This window comes from Panthera leo, chromosome B4 (assembly GCF_018350215.1).
Source record: "Panthera leo isolate Ple1 chromosome B4, P.leo_Ple1_pat1.1, whole genome shotgun sequence".
In the NCBI taxonomy this organism is placed as follows: Eukaryota; Metazoa; Chordata; class Mammalia; order Carnivora; family Felidae; genus Panthera; species Panthera leo.
The window spans coordinates 98622716-98636472 of record NC_056685.1 but is presented as its reverse complement, the minus strand read 5'-3'; the positions used below and the strand labels follow the sequence as shown (position 1 = coordinate 98636472).

At 35.6% G+C, this 13757-nt stretch overlaps 1 protein-coding gene across 1 annotated transcript in view; it reads right to left on the bottom strand.

Moving 5' to 3' along the window:
* The window catches only part of GLIPR1L2 (GLIPR1 like 2), a 67420-nt gene extending 56352 nt beyond the window's left edge, over nucleotides 1-11068 (bottom strand). Inside the window, exons 1-3 of the mRNA XM_042948330.1 lie at nucleotides 10830-11068; nucleotides 8433-8678; nucleotides 5958-6061 (exon numbers count right to left, since the gene is read on the bottom strand). Coding sequence (XP_042804264.1) covers nucleotides 5958-6061; nucleotides 8433-8678; nucleotides 10830-11063 — 584 coding nt within the window. The 5' untranslated portion in view covers nucleotides 11064-11068. The remainder of the gene's footprint in view (nucleotides 1-5957; nucleotides 6062-8432; nucleotides 8679-10829) is intronic.
* Between the last annotated feature and the right edge of the window lie 2689 nt (nucleotides 11069-13757).

The following is a 13757-nucleotide window of genomic DNA, read 5'->3' as shown; positions in this document are numbered from 1 at the left end:
AAACTATATACTCATCTGAACTTTCCTCACCATTTCCATGTGATGGTAGGCAGAATTCATGGCACGGAAGTATAGGTGTTGGCAGTGGTAAAAGAGAGCTTTCCTCTGGGGCACTGGTTCATGTACTTCATCCTGTGGCTCTGCCACCCTCTAGAACAACTGAATCTTCTACCAGAGCAGATGACAGAAGTTCAAGAGTGGGAAGGATCATGTAGGAAAAATTTAAAGGCTAAGTCTGAAAGTGGCCAGAGCTCAGTCACGTGGTCCCACCAAATTTCTAGGGAGGCTGGGAAAAATATATTCTAGCTGTTTATGAAATAAAGAAAATGGCATGACCTGCCTGACTCTATTTCCTTACCTATTAAATAAGGAAAATTTTCTGCACTGAATACTTTTGGACACTATCATTTACCTCTTGTAGCATTAGATTCAAGTCATTTTCCTCAAGCCCAGATCTCTAACCTCCCCTATTGACCTCTTTCCCCCTCTAATATACATCATCTATGCACCAAAGCTGACTGCTTCTAAATCTGTATTCAGGCTAATTGTTTCTATGATTTCATACCTATTTTTACAACTCCTTTCTATTTAAAATATAAATATGTGCATGTATTTGGCTAATGTTGCTCCCCCCCACCCCTTTTACATATTCCCTTCCCAACAGAGAATAAGTGTTTTTAGGATAAACACCATGTAAGAAATATGGAATTCTCTTGCCTAAGTCAGTGTTTGGTGCATCTACTACAAATGTATGTTTAATTAAATAAGAGATGCTGCAGTCACCTACAGATGCAACATGTCCAAAAATAAACAAATCCTTTTTCTCCACACTACATCTTTTCCTAGACTAGTTAATAAAATTACCTATCACTTAAGCTTAAATTATCAGTGTCATCTTTGTACCCTCTAATATCTGAGTTCAAGGCTAATCTAATTAATATTTTAAAGTTTTTACTTTGTTTTATTTTATTTAGAAATATTTATATGAGTCTTATCTTTGAAACTGAAGAATAATTACTAGAAAATGGTATGTGTAAATATTGTTTCAGCTCACTTTTTCTAATACCTTATGAGTTTTTTTTTTTTTTTAAGTTTATTTATTTATTCTGAGAGAGAGAGACAGTACAAGTTGGGAGGGGCAGAGAGAGAAACACACAGAATGCAAAGCAGGCTCCAGGCTCTGAGCTGTCAGCATAGAGCCCCATGTGGAGCTTGAACTCATGAGCCATGAAATCATGACCTGAGCTGAAGTTGGATGCTCAACCTACTGAACAACCCAGGTGCCCCAAGAGTCAGAGGCTTAACTGGCTGAGCCACCCAAGCACCCCTATATGAGTATTTTTATAGATTAGGAACATTTTATTTTATTTTTTGGTGATTATATACATTCCAGTTATTCTTCTCTGTTCTTTAGGAGGACCAATATATAGATTTATCTGCCCTATATATTTCCTTTCTTTTTTAATATATATTTTGACTTTTATTCTTCATCTTTGTGTTCTGAGAGAACATTTCAAGGTTGTCATTGATTTATATTTTCTCTATGGCCAAATCTGTTTTATTCTTCCATTCTGTATTAGTTTCTTGTGACTACGTTAACAGATTAATATAAACTGGGTGTTTAAAACAACAGAAATTTATTCTCATAGTTCTGGAGGCCTGAAGTCCAAAACCAAGGTGTTGGCAGGACTGCGCTCCCTCCAAAGGTTCATGGGGAGATTTCCTTGACTCTTCCAGCGTCTGATGGCTCCAGAAGTTCCTTGGTTTATGGATATGTCACTCGAACCTCTTCTTCATGATCCCTTTGCTTCTTCTCCTTCCATGTATCTAGTGCTGAATCTGGCTTTCCCTCTCTCTTACGTGAATATATGTGATTGCATTTAGGGCCACTTGAATATTCTAGGATAAGCTCCTCCTTTCAAGATTCTTATCTTGATCACATCTTTTGCCAGATAAGACAATACTCACTCTGGCCATGTAAGTTAATAGTGACAATTCTGTGAATTAGGACCTGGATCTACCTTTTGGGGATCCACCATTCAGCCCACTGTATGTTTCAATTTTCAGTTCGGCTCTCTTATATTCATTTTTACTCAGTATTTCCTAATACTATGATGGATTGATTTTTCTACCAACTATTCTTAAGAAAGACAGCTATGACTGCCTATTTTGAGTACATATCAAATAAAACTTGAACTGAGTTTACTAATATATGTTCTAACCTAGATCCTTCACAGGGCAAACTTGCCAATATTTGTATCAACAGAAAAATGGTTGGTAGAAATTTCAAGACAAAGAAGCCTACCAGCCAGTGAGTGGAAAGAAGAGTAATCCTACCATGTAGCTTCATCTTACCACTGGAGTTATGGAATACCCCTGCATTGACCACTGTTATTAAGGTCCCCAAATACCTTCATCTTGTCAAATGAAACTGTCATCTTTCCTTCCTCATGCTTTTCATTTTTTCAGAGGCATCTCATACAGTTAACCACTTTGGCCATATTGACTCCTGTTCTTCACTTGGCTTCCAAGTACGCTTACCAGCACTGTTTTGGTTTCCCACTTATCTTGTTAGCCTCTCTTCATTCTACTTCACTATCTCATTTGCCTAAAGTTGAAATACTGCAGTGCTCTAGGAGTTCATCCTTAAATTAAGTTTCCATACTCACTCTCTCATAAGGTGATCTCATTCAAGACTGTAACTTATTTCTACCTCAGGGCCTTTATACCAGTAGTTGCCTCTACTTGAATTCTATCCCAGTCCTTCATAGAACTTTTTACTTCTCATGATTCATTTCATTTCCCACATTTGTATTTCTACCTAATATGTCCAAACATAAAACACATTTCCTGTTCTTGCCTATCTGAGTTAATGGCATCATTATTCATCCAGCTGTTCAAACTAAAGACACAGGTATCATTTTAGATTATTGTATCCCATTTATCCCTAAAGTCAAATCCATCAACTGGTATTATTAGTTCCGCCTTCATAATATATCCAGAAACTGACCTTTCCTCTCAATTTCCATGCTATGGTAGGTAAAATTCTAAGATGGACCACGAGACCCCTTACCATTGGTGTACAAGCCTTGCATAATTCCCAGGACAGTGAATATGATAAACTTTACTTCCATTATTAATAATTTATGTTATATGGCACAATTGACCTTAAAATAGGAAAATTATCCAGGTGTGCCTGACTCAATCATTTGGGCACTTTAAAAGCAGAGAGTGTTCTTTGGCTGGTCACAGAAGAAAAGTCAGAGATTTGAACAATGGGAAGGTTTTGCTGACTTGAAGATGGTGGGAGCTTTGTGTTAAGAAATGTGGGCAGCCTCTAGAAGCTGAGAGCAACCTCTGGCTGAAAGCCAGGAAGTAAATGGGGTCCAAGTCCTACAACCACATTGAACTGAATTCTGCTAACAACTGGAATGTGCTTGAAGTAGATTCTTCCCTAGAGCTTTAGAGATAAGAACTCAGCCAAGTTCTTGATTTTGGTCTTTGAGACCCTGAGCAGAGAATCCAGCCACACTGTGCGTGAACTTACAGTCTATAGAACTGTTTGATAAAAAATGGGTGCTGTTTTAAGCCACTACATTTGTACTAATTTATTATGCAACAATAGAAAATCAATGTACATGCTAAAACCCTAATACCATAGTCTAGAGGCACCTGACTACCTCAGTCAATAGAGCGTGCGCCTAAGCCCCACACTGGGTGTAGAACTTACTTAAAAAGAAAAGAACCAATCATAGTCTATAGCCTGTCATATAGAAACAATCTTTTTTTTTTTAATGTTTATTTTTGAGAGAGAAAGCACAAGTGGGGGAGGGGTGGAGAGAGAAGGGGACAGAGGACCCGAAGCAGGCTCCGTGCTTGCTTGAACTCACAAACTGTGAGATCATGACCTGATCTGAAGTTGGACACTTAACGGACTGAACCACCCAGGCACCTGCTTTCCTCTTTGAACTCATATTTCCCTATACTCAATGCTTAACACAACAGCAAGGATAATTTTTTAAGTGTTCTTTTCAAAACATAGATAAGATAATGTCACTCACGTGCTTAAGACTTTCCAATGGCTTAGCCATTACTTAGAATAAATTCCAAAATCTTTAACATGGCTTATGGTATACTATTTGGTATAGCTGTCACCTAACTTTCTACCTCAACTCCTACTTCTAAGCAGTTATTCATTTCTGAAACATGCTAAATCTTTCCCAGCTCAGAGACTCTGTGCATGCTCTTACTTCTATCTGAAATATTCTTTAGTCATCTTTAGACCAAATGCTACTTTCTCTTGCAACTACCCTATCTGTATTCCATACTGGTTATTCCCTATCTGCTTATCTTGCTTTATGTTTTATGGCATATTTTATTATCTAATTAAATATTATCTATTTATGTGTTTACTTATTTATTGTTTGTCTTCCTTCCAAGACTAAAAACTAAATATGGTCAGCCTTTTTTGGTCTTGTTGGTAGATAGATCAGAGCCTTGTACAGAGTTGCTGAGCGCATAAATGAAGACTAGTGCCCCAAAGGAATCTCTTTCTTCCCTCACGTCAGTACCCAATTCTCTGAATTTTCAATACCAATGAGTAGTTAACTTTCAAAAGTTTCTCCATGTAATAGACATCATCCTAATGCTTTCAGTCTGTAGAAATGAAAGGGAGCCTAAAAGGTTTTGTAACGACTCTACATCCTGAACTTGTTTTGCATGACTGTGTTCAAAGTCAGTAAAACTCCTCTCAGGAAGGGACTTTCTGAATCTAATTTGATTTATATCATACTTCTGTTATTTTCCCTATCCAGAGGAATACAATCAGTAATCAGTAATCAATGTTTGTTTGTTTTGTTTTGTTTTTCTTTTTGGTTTAGTCCCAGAGCATTTTATTTGGCAGAAATTCTTTCTCAATCCTAGCTTATAGCTAATTTTACTGTTTTCTTGACCTATTGATTAGGATATTTTCTCAGTTAGATATTTTAATAATATTACTTATAGTATCATCTTGACCTATAAGAAAATTTCAGAATTTCCAACAAAGCTCTCCAGAGATGAAGGCTATTTTTGAAGGTAGTTATTTCTTGTCTTAGGAAGGTATTCAAGTGTGGGATAAATAATGACATGGTAAGTCAGTGGAAAGAATTCAAGTTTCATATGGATAGATTTACTAGGAGACTTTTTTTTTTTTTTTTTAACATTTATTTATTTTTTGAGACAGAGAGAGACAGAGCATGAACAGGGGAGGAGCAGACAGAGAGGGACACACAGAATCTGAAACAGGCTCCAGGCTCTGAGCTGTCAGCACAGAGCCCAACGCGGGGCTCGAACTCACGGACCGTGAGATCATGACCTGAGCCGAAGTCAGACGCTCAACCGACCAAGCCACCCAGGTGCCCCACTAGGAGACTTTTAAAGTACTCTTGCATCTTTGAGATATTATGATTTTTTTATATGAAGGAGACTAGCCTCAAATAATAATACAACTTGCAAAGGATGGTCAATTAAAAGTGTCTTTCAGTTACAAAACTGATGCACTCCTGAAACAACTCTTACAATATACATTTATTGTATACACAATCTAGATTATACACAATCTAGATTTATACACATCTAACCTTATTTTCCTTTGACTTTTATTACAAATATGGGAATAAACTATTTTGGAAAATAATTTAAATCCTATGCTCATTAGACTAGATATTGTGAAATAATACTAACGTTAAATTTTTTTAGTAAGTAATACTTGGCTAATTTATACATTAAATCGATATGCCCAAATATTACTTATTTCATTATAGAATTGAAAATATTTCAATATAAATCTTCAATATCTTATATTTAATTATTTTACAGTTTACAAAGACATTTAGAAGAATATATTGAAAGTTAGGAAAACCTAACCTTGAAAAATTACCAGTTTAATATTCTTTTTAAAATTTAAAGTAACTTACCCTGGCGCATAGTTGCAAATGAAAACTGCTGCATATCTAATATTTTCAACTTTTGCACACTTAGTAACAGCACAACCAACTTTGTAAGATGTGTTCCAAACAAGCTAAAATAAAGATTTCAAAGAAAACAAAATTTGATTCTAAACATTTACTCTGCCACATTATAAACAATAATATACTCAATTTACAAAGAACCTTTAACCAAGCATTTTAAGGAATATGAACTATTCTTCATTTGGATGCAGGTAGAAATTTTTTTTTAATTTAAATCCAAGTTAGTTAACATACAATGTAATAATGATTTCAGGAATAGAATTTAGTGATTCATCACTTACATATAACACCCAGTGCTCATCCCAACAAGTGCCCTCCTTAATGCCCATCACCCATTTAGCCCATCCCCCACCCACTATCCCACTAGCAACCCTCAGTTTGTTCTCTATATTTGAGTCTCTGATGGTTTGCCTCCCTCTCTGTTTTTATCTTATTTTTGCTTCCCTTCCCCTATGTTCATCTGTTTTGTTTCTTAAATTCCACATATGAGGGAAATCATATGATATTTATCTTTCACTGACTGATTTATTTTGCTTATCATAATATACTCTAATTCCATCCATGTTGTTGCAAATGGCAAAATTTCATTCTTTTTAATCACCGAGTAATATTCCATTGTATGTATATGCCATATCTTCTTTAGCCATTCATCAGTCAATGGACATTTGGGCTTTTTCCATACTTTGGCTATTGTTGATAGTTGGGATGCAGGTAGAGAATTATCACAGATTTAGGGAAGCATTTCCCAAACTGTACTTGGAGAAACCTTTAATAGGTTCTACCACTGTAAACTTAGGATAAAGAGTTTGAGAAACACTGATCCAGAATGGTTTAGAGTCAAAGGAAGGCACACATGCTGAATCAATTTTCAAACTCCTGTTGAATCTGAGAGTTCTAGGTTATGGCAGATAGGAAGAGGGAAAAGGAGAAAACGTTTTGGAAGACTGGAAGTTGTGCATAGAAAGGAAAAAAAAACAAACATCAAGATTAAAGAAGGAAAGGAAAAGCTATACAAAAGTAGAGAGTAACTGAATGCAGTCAGCATTTCTCTATTCTTTTGTTGAGGAAATTCCATTATGAAATAAAATAGAGTCTGGGCCTGCAATTTAAAACAAATGAATAAAAGAGCAGGTTTCTATAAAAGGAAAAAAAGGTCTTGAATTGGAATGACAATATGAGAACGATTAAAGATGTTCCAGAAATTCTCTGTATGACTTTAGTATTTCTAATACTTCCACACAACTTCCACATAACAAGAAAGTGTTTGGTCTCGTTAACCTCTGTGGAAGAAACAGTTTCTGGTTTCCTTTCCTTTTTATCCCCAGTCTTAGTGGTTTTAAAAGTGTGATTCTTAAAGAAATAGTGATACATTAAAAGAATAGAGAATAGAATGTCTGCACCATTTGAAATGGAGTTAAGTAGGTAAGATACAAGAAACAAAAATGTCTATGATACCAGAAATAAAGAGTAAAATATAACAGAGAAGTAGATCATGGAGTAGACATGATTAATTTACTGGGATTATTAAAATCATATTAAGGAGTCTGGCTTTGATATGAGTAAGACAATGGAGAACCACTATAACTTTCTAGAAGAAGAAAGAACAGTCAAACATCTTTTAAAACATGATTCATTTGATGGAACATAAAGACATGAGTTCAACATGTCTTAAAGTCATAAGATTTTAAGTTCTGCATAAAACATGACATCAGATTTTACTGATTAAAAAATAATAATCTCTTAAATCAGCTTGGAAGTTCATCTAATAATTTCTTGATTCCTGGTACAAATATTTATAGAAGACCAAAATAATGTTATATTGTTGTCGTGTTGAAACATCTTGTCCATGACATGTGGATAAGACAAGGTCTCTGTACTTAGTGTAGCATCATATATAAAAAGATGATTATAAATAATGTGATATGCAAAATAATAAGTGTAGAGGAAATAACAAGTAGTTTAGTATTCTTGGAGCATAAAATGTAAATGTGGATTGTTAGACAGGAGACAGGAAAATAATGCTATTAATTTGTACTTAACATGCTTTAATCAATCAGTTATACAGCAGTATGTATACTGATCTGTGCAAAATAATCAAGTCTTTTACTTATGTTTATAGGCAATAATTTAAAAATAATTTTTATTTCCTGTTTCATCCTTTTCCAGTATGTATTGCTTTTAGAAAAGTACCTTTCATTTTTGGGTATGGAGATGAGATTTACCACATTTAAAGAAATGTTTTAACTGTATGGTTCATGTAATAGATGGAATTATAGACATTTTGAAGATCTAGGAATGATTAGAATTTCGATTCTATTAGAAGTAACTTACCATTTGGGTTAATTTATAAAATTAAAAATAATAAAAACTTAGTGGTAAAGCAATTAAGGAGTCTATTGAATTAATATAAAAATTAGGTACCTGTTTATAATTAGAACAGTCACTAGAGCAACTGTCATTTTCAATATGGTACCTTTTCTTCTCTTCATACCAACTTCTGATAGCAATATTTGCGGTAAATTCATTTTCGGGGCCAATCCACATATTTTCACCAATACCATTAAATTTAGGATGGGCCATGTTTAGTTCTTCTAAATGAGGATTATGCTCACGCAAACATTTTTTCCCCCATGCTCTAGCAGTCCGTGACAAAGCTACATCCCAAGTCTGAAAAAAAAATGCAAAAATCAAAGGAAACAAAATAATAATGAGCATTTTTTGTTGTTGTTGTTCTCTAAATTATTTTCCTAGAGTTCTCATATTAGATTTAAGGATACAATACTAACTTTGTGCTTATGGGTCTGGTTTGTGGAATTTCTATGGGGGAAAATGCTTTTGAGTTAATCATAAATGAAATAACTATTTCTTGAGGGAAAGGACTACCCATATATTTGTAATTAAAAAATCAGATTTTAAGATGATGCAAATGGTTATAATACTCTTACATGTAGTCTATTCAGAATATATACTTTTAATCTCATTCCTTTTATGCATAGTAATACAATAATTTAAAATATTTATCTAAGAACTATTTATTGAATACTGAGTATATGCAAACTATTGTAATGTGAGAAATAAAATACAAAGTCTGGCATAAATTTTCTCTTCTATATTTTATAGATAAGATTTTAACACATAGTGGTACTTGGTAAATATTATAAAAGAGGCAAATGTAAAGTTTTATGGATAGTCCCAGAAATGTAAGAAAATATCACAAGATACTGTTTCCTGGCTAGCCCTGGAAATATGCAGAAATGTGTAATTTTATCATTATTTAGAGACTCATTAAATTCAGCGGTTTATTAAGGACAAGAACAAAAACAGCACCCATAGATAAATCAGCATAATAGTTGTAAAATCAAAATGCTTTGTACACATGTTATAGTATATCTGAAAATAAACATTTCTGAAAACTAATACTAAGATTTCCTTAGAGTTTTCTTAATTTCATAGATTATACATAAATATAGAAAATATAGAAAATAAATCATGCCTTTAGAATACTTCCCACCCCCAACATTCCTCCCCAAAGGTAACAGTTGTTAAAAAAATTGCTTATGCATACATTTCTCTATGTCTATATACATACACGTACAAACATATTCAAATATAAGATACAAGTGTGGATGTTTCAGGTAGGTATTGTGCGATTTTCTTTCTTTGCACTATTGTAATCATACTATACACAATATAACTGGCCTGAAACTTGGCAGTTTTCTTTTAGATTTTTCCATTTTAGCACAGTTTGATCCACCTGTTTTACAAACTCTACATTCTATTCTGTAGTATGGATAGCATATAATAAATGTTACCATTCCACTATTAATGGCCCTTTAGTTTTCCATTTGCAAACAATGCTCCAAGGACTAGCCTCCTCCTGTCTTATTTTGCATACTGTTTACACATCACAAGCTTACTACATACCAGTCACTATTCTAAATGTGTTTTAAGTATTATTTCACTTAATTTTCACAATAATTCCACGAGTGATGTATTATTATTACTGTCTCTAATTCACAAAAGAAGTAAAACAAAAGAAAAAAAATTAAGTAGTTGACTTACAGCTACTTATTGCCAGTAAATTGTGGAGTCTGGATTTGAATCCAGTAAGTCTAACTCTCAACTTGAAGTTTGTAAGCATTTCGGTCATTGCTTCCCATGACCGTGTGCAAATAAGTTATAACACATTGCTGGTATTTACTTAATTTGGCGCAGTCCTTTAGAATAGCAATTGGTATATATCATATAAATAAAAATATCATATCCTTCATCTGTTTATCCCCTTTCTCGAATTTGTCTAAGGAACTAACCCAGAAGGAAGAAAAGACTTATGTCTAGAGAAACAGTCCTTGTGATATCATTTATAATATATGTTGGAAGCTCCTAATTGCCTGGTCAAAGAATATTTACCCAATAAATTTTGCAGCCATTTCTAATGACAATCACGAAGACGGGAGGCAAGAGAAGCAGTTGATGAGATGTAAAATAGAAATAGGAGAGGGAAAGAAGCAAGAATAACATTGTTCAGGGAAGGCAAAATTAGGGCCAGGACTAGGACGAGGTGACTGAGACATCCCCTTAGGTGAGTGCCTCTACAGATCCCAGCTCCCTGCAAAATCTTGGTAATAACTGTGTGTCACACAGTGGTTTCTATTTCTTGAGTGTAATCACTTCAAGCGTATTTTAAACCCACAGTGACGTGCAGTTCCCCGCCATCCGTAAGCCTCAGTGAAGCAGTGGCCCGGGTTTCCGAGGCCGAGCAGTGGCGTCGTGACAAGGAGGTTGTGGGCGGTTCGGACAACCGCCTTAGAGCCTCACCATGAAGCGCAAGTTAGACCCTCCGGGGGAGACGTTGCCCCGGAGCTCATTGTGGAGGTTCACGTACTCATTGATAAAATGTACTTCCTCTTCGTGAGGCAAAAGTTTCGTGTTCACACCGGAATCCGGCAGCAGTACCCAGAGTTCACACAGCCACAGCTTCAAAAGAACCCCTCCTATCCGAGGAAGCGATTGGGCGGACCGCTCGGGCGCTAAGGTCCTAGGGGCGTCCATTGTCCGCCCGCCGCAGACAGGCCAGTGCGCACGCGCCGGCCCGCCCGGGTGCCCAGCCAGTCTACGTGGGCGCGCGGGCAGGCGGGTCCGCCTCTCTTGGGAGCCGAGGGAGAAGTGGGGACGGAGGAGGTGCGGGGTGGAGAAGCTCGTCAGAGCTGTCTGCTGAACTAAGCGAAGAGTCTTGAGTTAAATGAATGCAGGCTTTTCAGGAAACTGATGTGGCTGAATATTATCCAGAGTTGATTTCTGACACCAGATGATGTGTCATCGTTTATTAATGAGCCGTCTGCATACCGATTGGCAATTGCTGAATAATGAACACGTCGGAGGAACCTTCTAATTATGCAAGGGGAAATGAGCTTTCGTCTGTGATACAGATGAAAATGCAGTTAATCTTTTTCTTCCATTCTTGTCTGTGGAGTTGGAAGTGTAGTGCAGGACGCGCCCTTTATTTTCCTCTTGGACAAAAGTATTTCCTCTTTAAGGTGGACTTCCTCATTGAGATTTTCTCTCCGTGTTTTTTTTTTTTTTTTTTTTTTCAAAAATTTATTTTGGGAGAGAGAGAGTGCTCGTGGGGTAGGGGCTCTTACAGAGAGGGGAGAGAGAGAGAGAATCCCAAGCCATCAATGTGCAGTCAGCAGGGAGCCCTATGGGGCTTGAACTCACAAATGGACATCATGACCTGAGCAGAACTGGAGTCAGGCGTTTAACCCACCGAGCCACCCAAGTGCCCCCCTCTCTCTGTGTTTTAATAATCTTTTGTGGGAACCACAGATTATATGGAAAAGTGGAAAGCTCAGCTTTTAGGGCATAGACTAGGAATCATCAAATTCTCATAAGGTTAAAGTACTTTCATTTCTCCTCACTCACACTGTATTGACAGCTTGGAATATCAGTATTCATCATCTCTGGCAAATCGTCTTGTTCACAGTAGTAGGTAAGAACTCATTTCTTGTTTTCATTTCTTTCTTTCAGACAGAATGGTTAGTGTCTTAGCAGATTTTGGCCGTGTCCCTTCACCTCCAAACATTTTGCTCAAGAAAATTTGCTTTGAAGAATGTAAGTTCTAGGCACAAGATAAAAGCACGTGTTTGTTTTGGGGTACACATTTGCATGTAACATATGGTGTTCAATAGCATCAAAGGGTGATATTTGAAATCGCCCACATGGGATAGAATTTTGCCACAAAGAAAGCATTTGACTGGTTGGTGAAAAAATATCTAAAAAAAGTGTGCTTTAAAAAATTATGATGTACACAATTGAAAGCAGCAGACCTCACAAGATGGTTTCATTCATGCCATTATGCTTTTAATAAATATTTAGTACCAGGCAATGTGTTAAATAGTTGAAAAAGACCCAGACTCTGCCTCCAAATAGCCTGCAGTTTAAGAGAACTAGCAAAGTGGTAACTCTTATATCATGTGATAAACACAAAACCAAAATGCTAATGCAGCATGTATGGGACAACTAACACCCTTTTTGAAGACCATGGAATCCTTTTTAGAGAATGTGACATCAAGAAGGTGAAGCATACAGGTGACAGAGCACATTCTGAACAAAAGCAAAAAGCATGTAAATATACTAGGAGGTCTAGAAAGGCTAATAGTATTTTCATACCACCAGAGCCTATTTTAGGGGTGAAGGTGGCCAGTAGTAAAAGATGGAATTCCTTTATTGTGTTGGTACTGTTTACGAAAATTGCTGTATTAAAGCACAAGATACATAATGCAATCTTAAATTAGGAAGAAATTTTAGACACTTATACTCATCCCATGTATTGGACATGTGCTTTGACACATCATTAGTAGGTGATCATTATACCTCTGCTTAAATAATTACACTAACGAGGAAGTCACTGTCTCTTAGGTAACCCATTCTATTGAGCTGGACACCACACTCAGTAGTAAGTATTTCTTTAGGACCTCCTATGGTGTCTGAGTCCCCGATAGGTATTAGAGCTACAAATGCTGAACAAGCCAAATATGTCATCTATCCACATGAAGTTTTAGTTAAAGGTGATACAGACAAGTCATCAAATAATTATAATGCAGAGTAGTAAATTCTATTTTTAGTTCATTTCAAAAACTCCTTTCTATGTGTCAGGCATTATTTTATTTTATTTTTGTTTTTTTTATTGTGATAAAATAGACATTAACATAATCTTTACCATTTTAACCATTTTTAGTGTAAAATTCAGTGGCACTTACATTCACAGTGTTGTATAATTGTCACTACTGTTTTCAGAAATATCTAGAGCTATTTTAAAAGCTTGGAGAATATCAACTCGTTTAAATCATAAAAGCCTTAAGAAACTGACGCTATTATTATCTCTGTTTTACAGATGGAAAAACTCAGAAAAAGAGGTCAAGTAATTTGTCTAAAGTTCCCCAGCCAGTAAATAGTAGAGCTAGTTTTCAGACCCAAGTGACTCAAATGGAAGTACAGAGGAAGGGCACAGGAAGGCATCTAGTTTAGTTTGTGTAGAAAGAAGTTGGGTTTCAGGAGGATGTTCTGCAAATATTCAGTCTTTCAGATATGTGAATGAATTGGTCCACATCATGTATTTTATATAAGAAGTGTTTTATTTTTTTATTTTTTATTTATTTATTTTTTATTTAGTCTTCTTTTTTTATTTTTTATTTACTCTTCTATAAGAAGTATTTTAAATGCATTACATACTAAATACATTTTTTC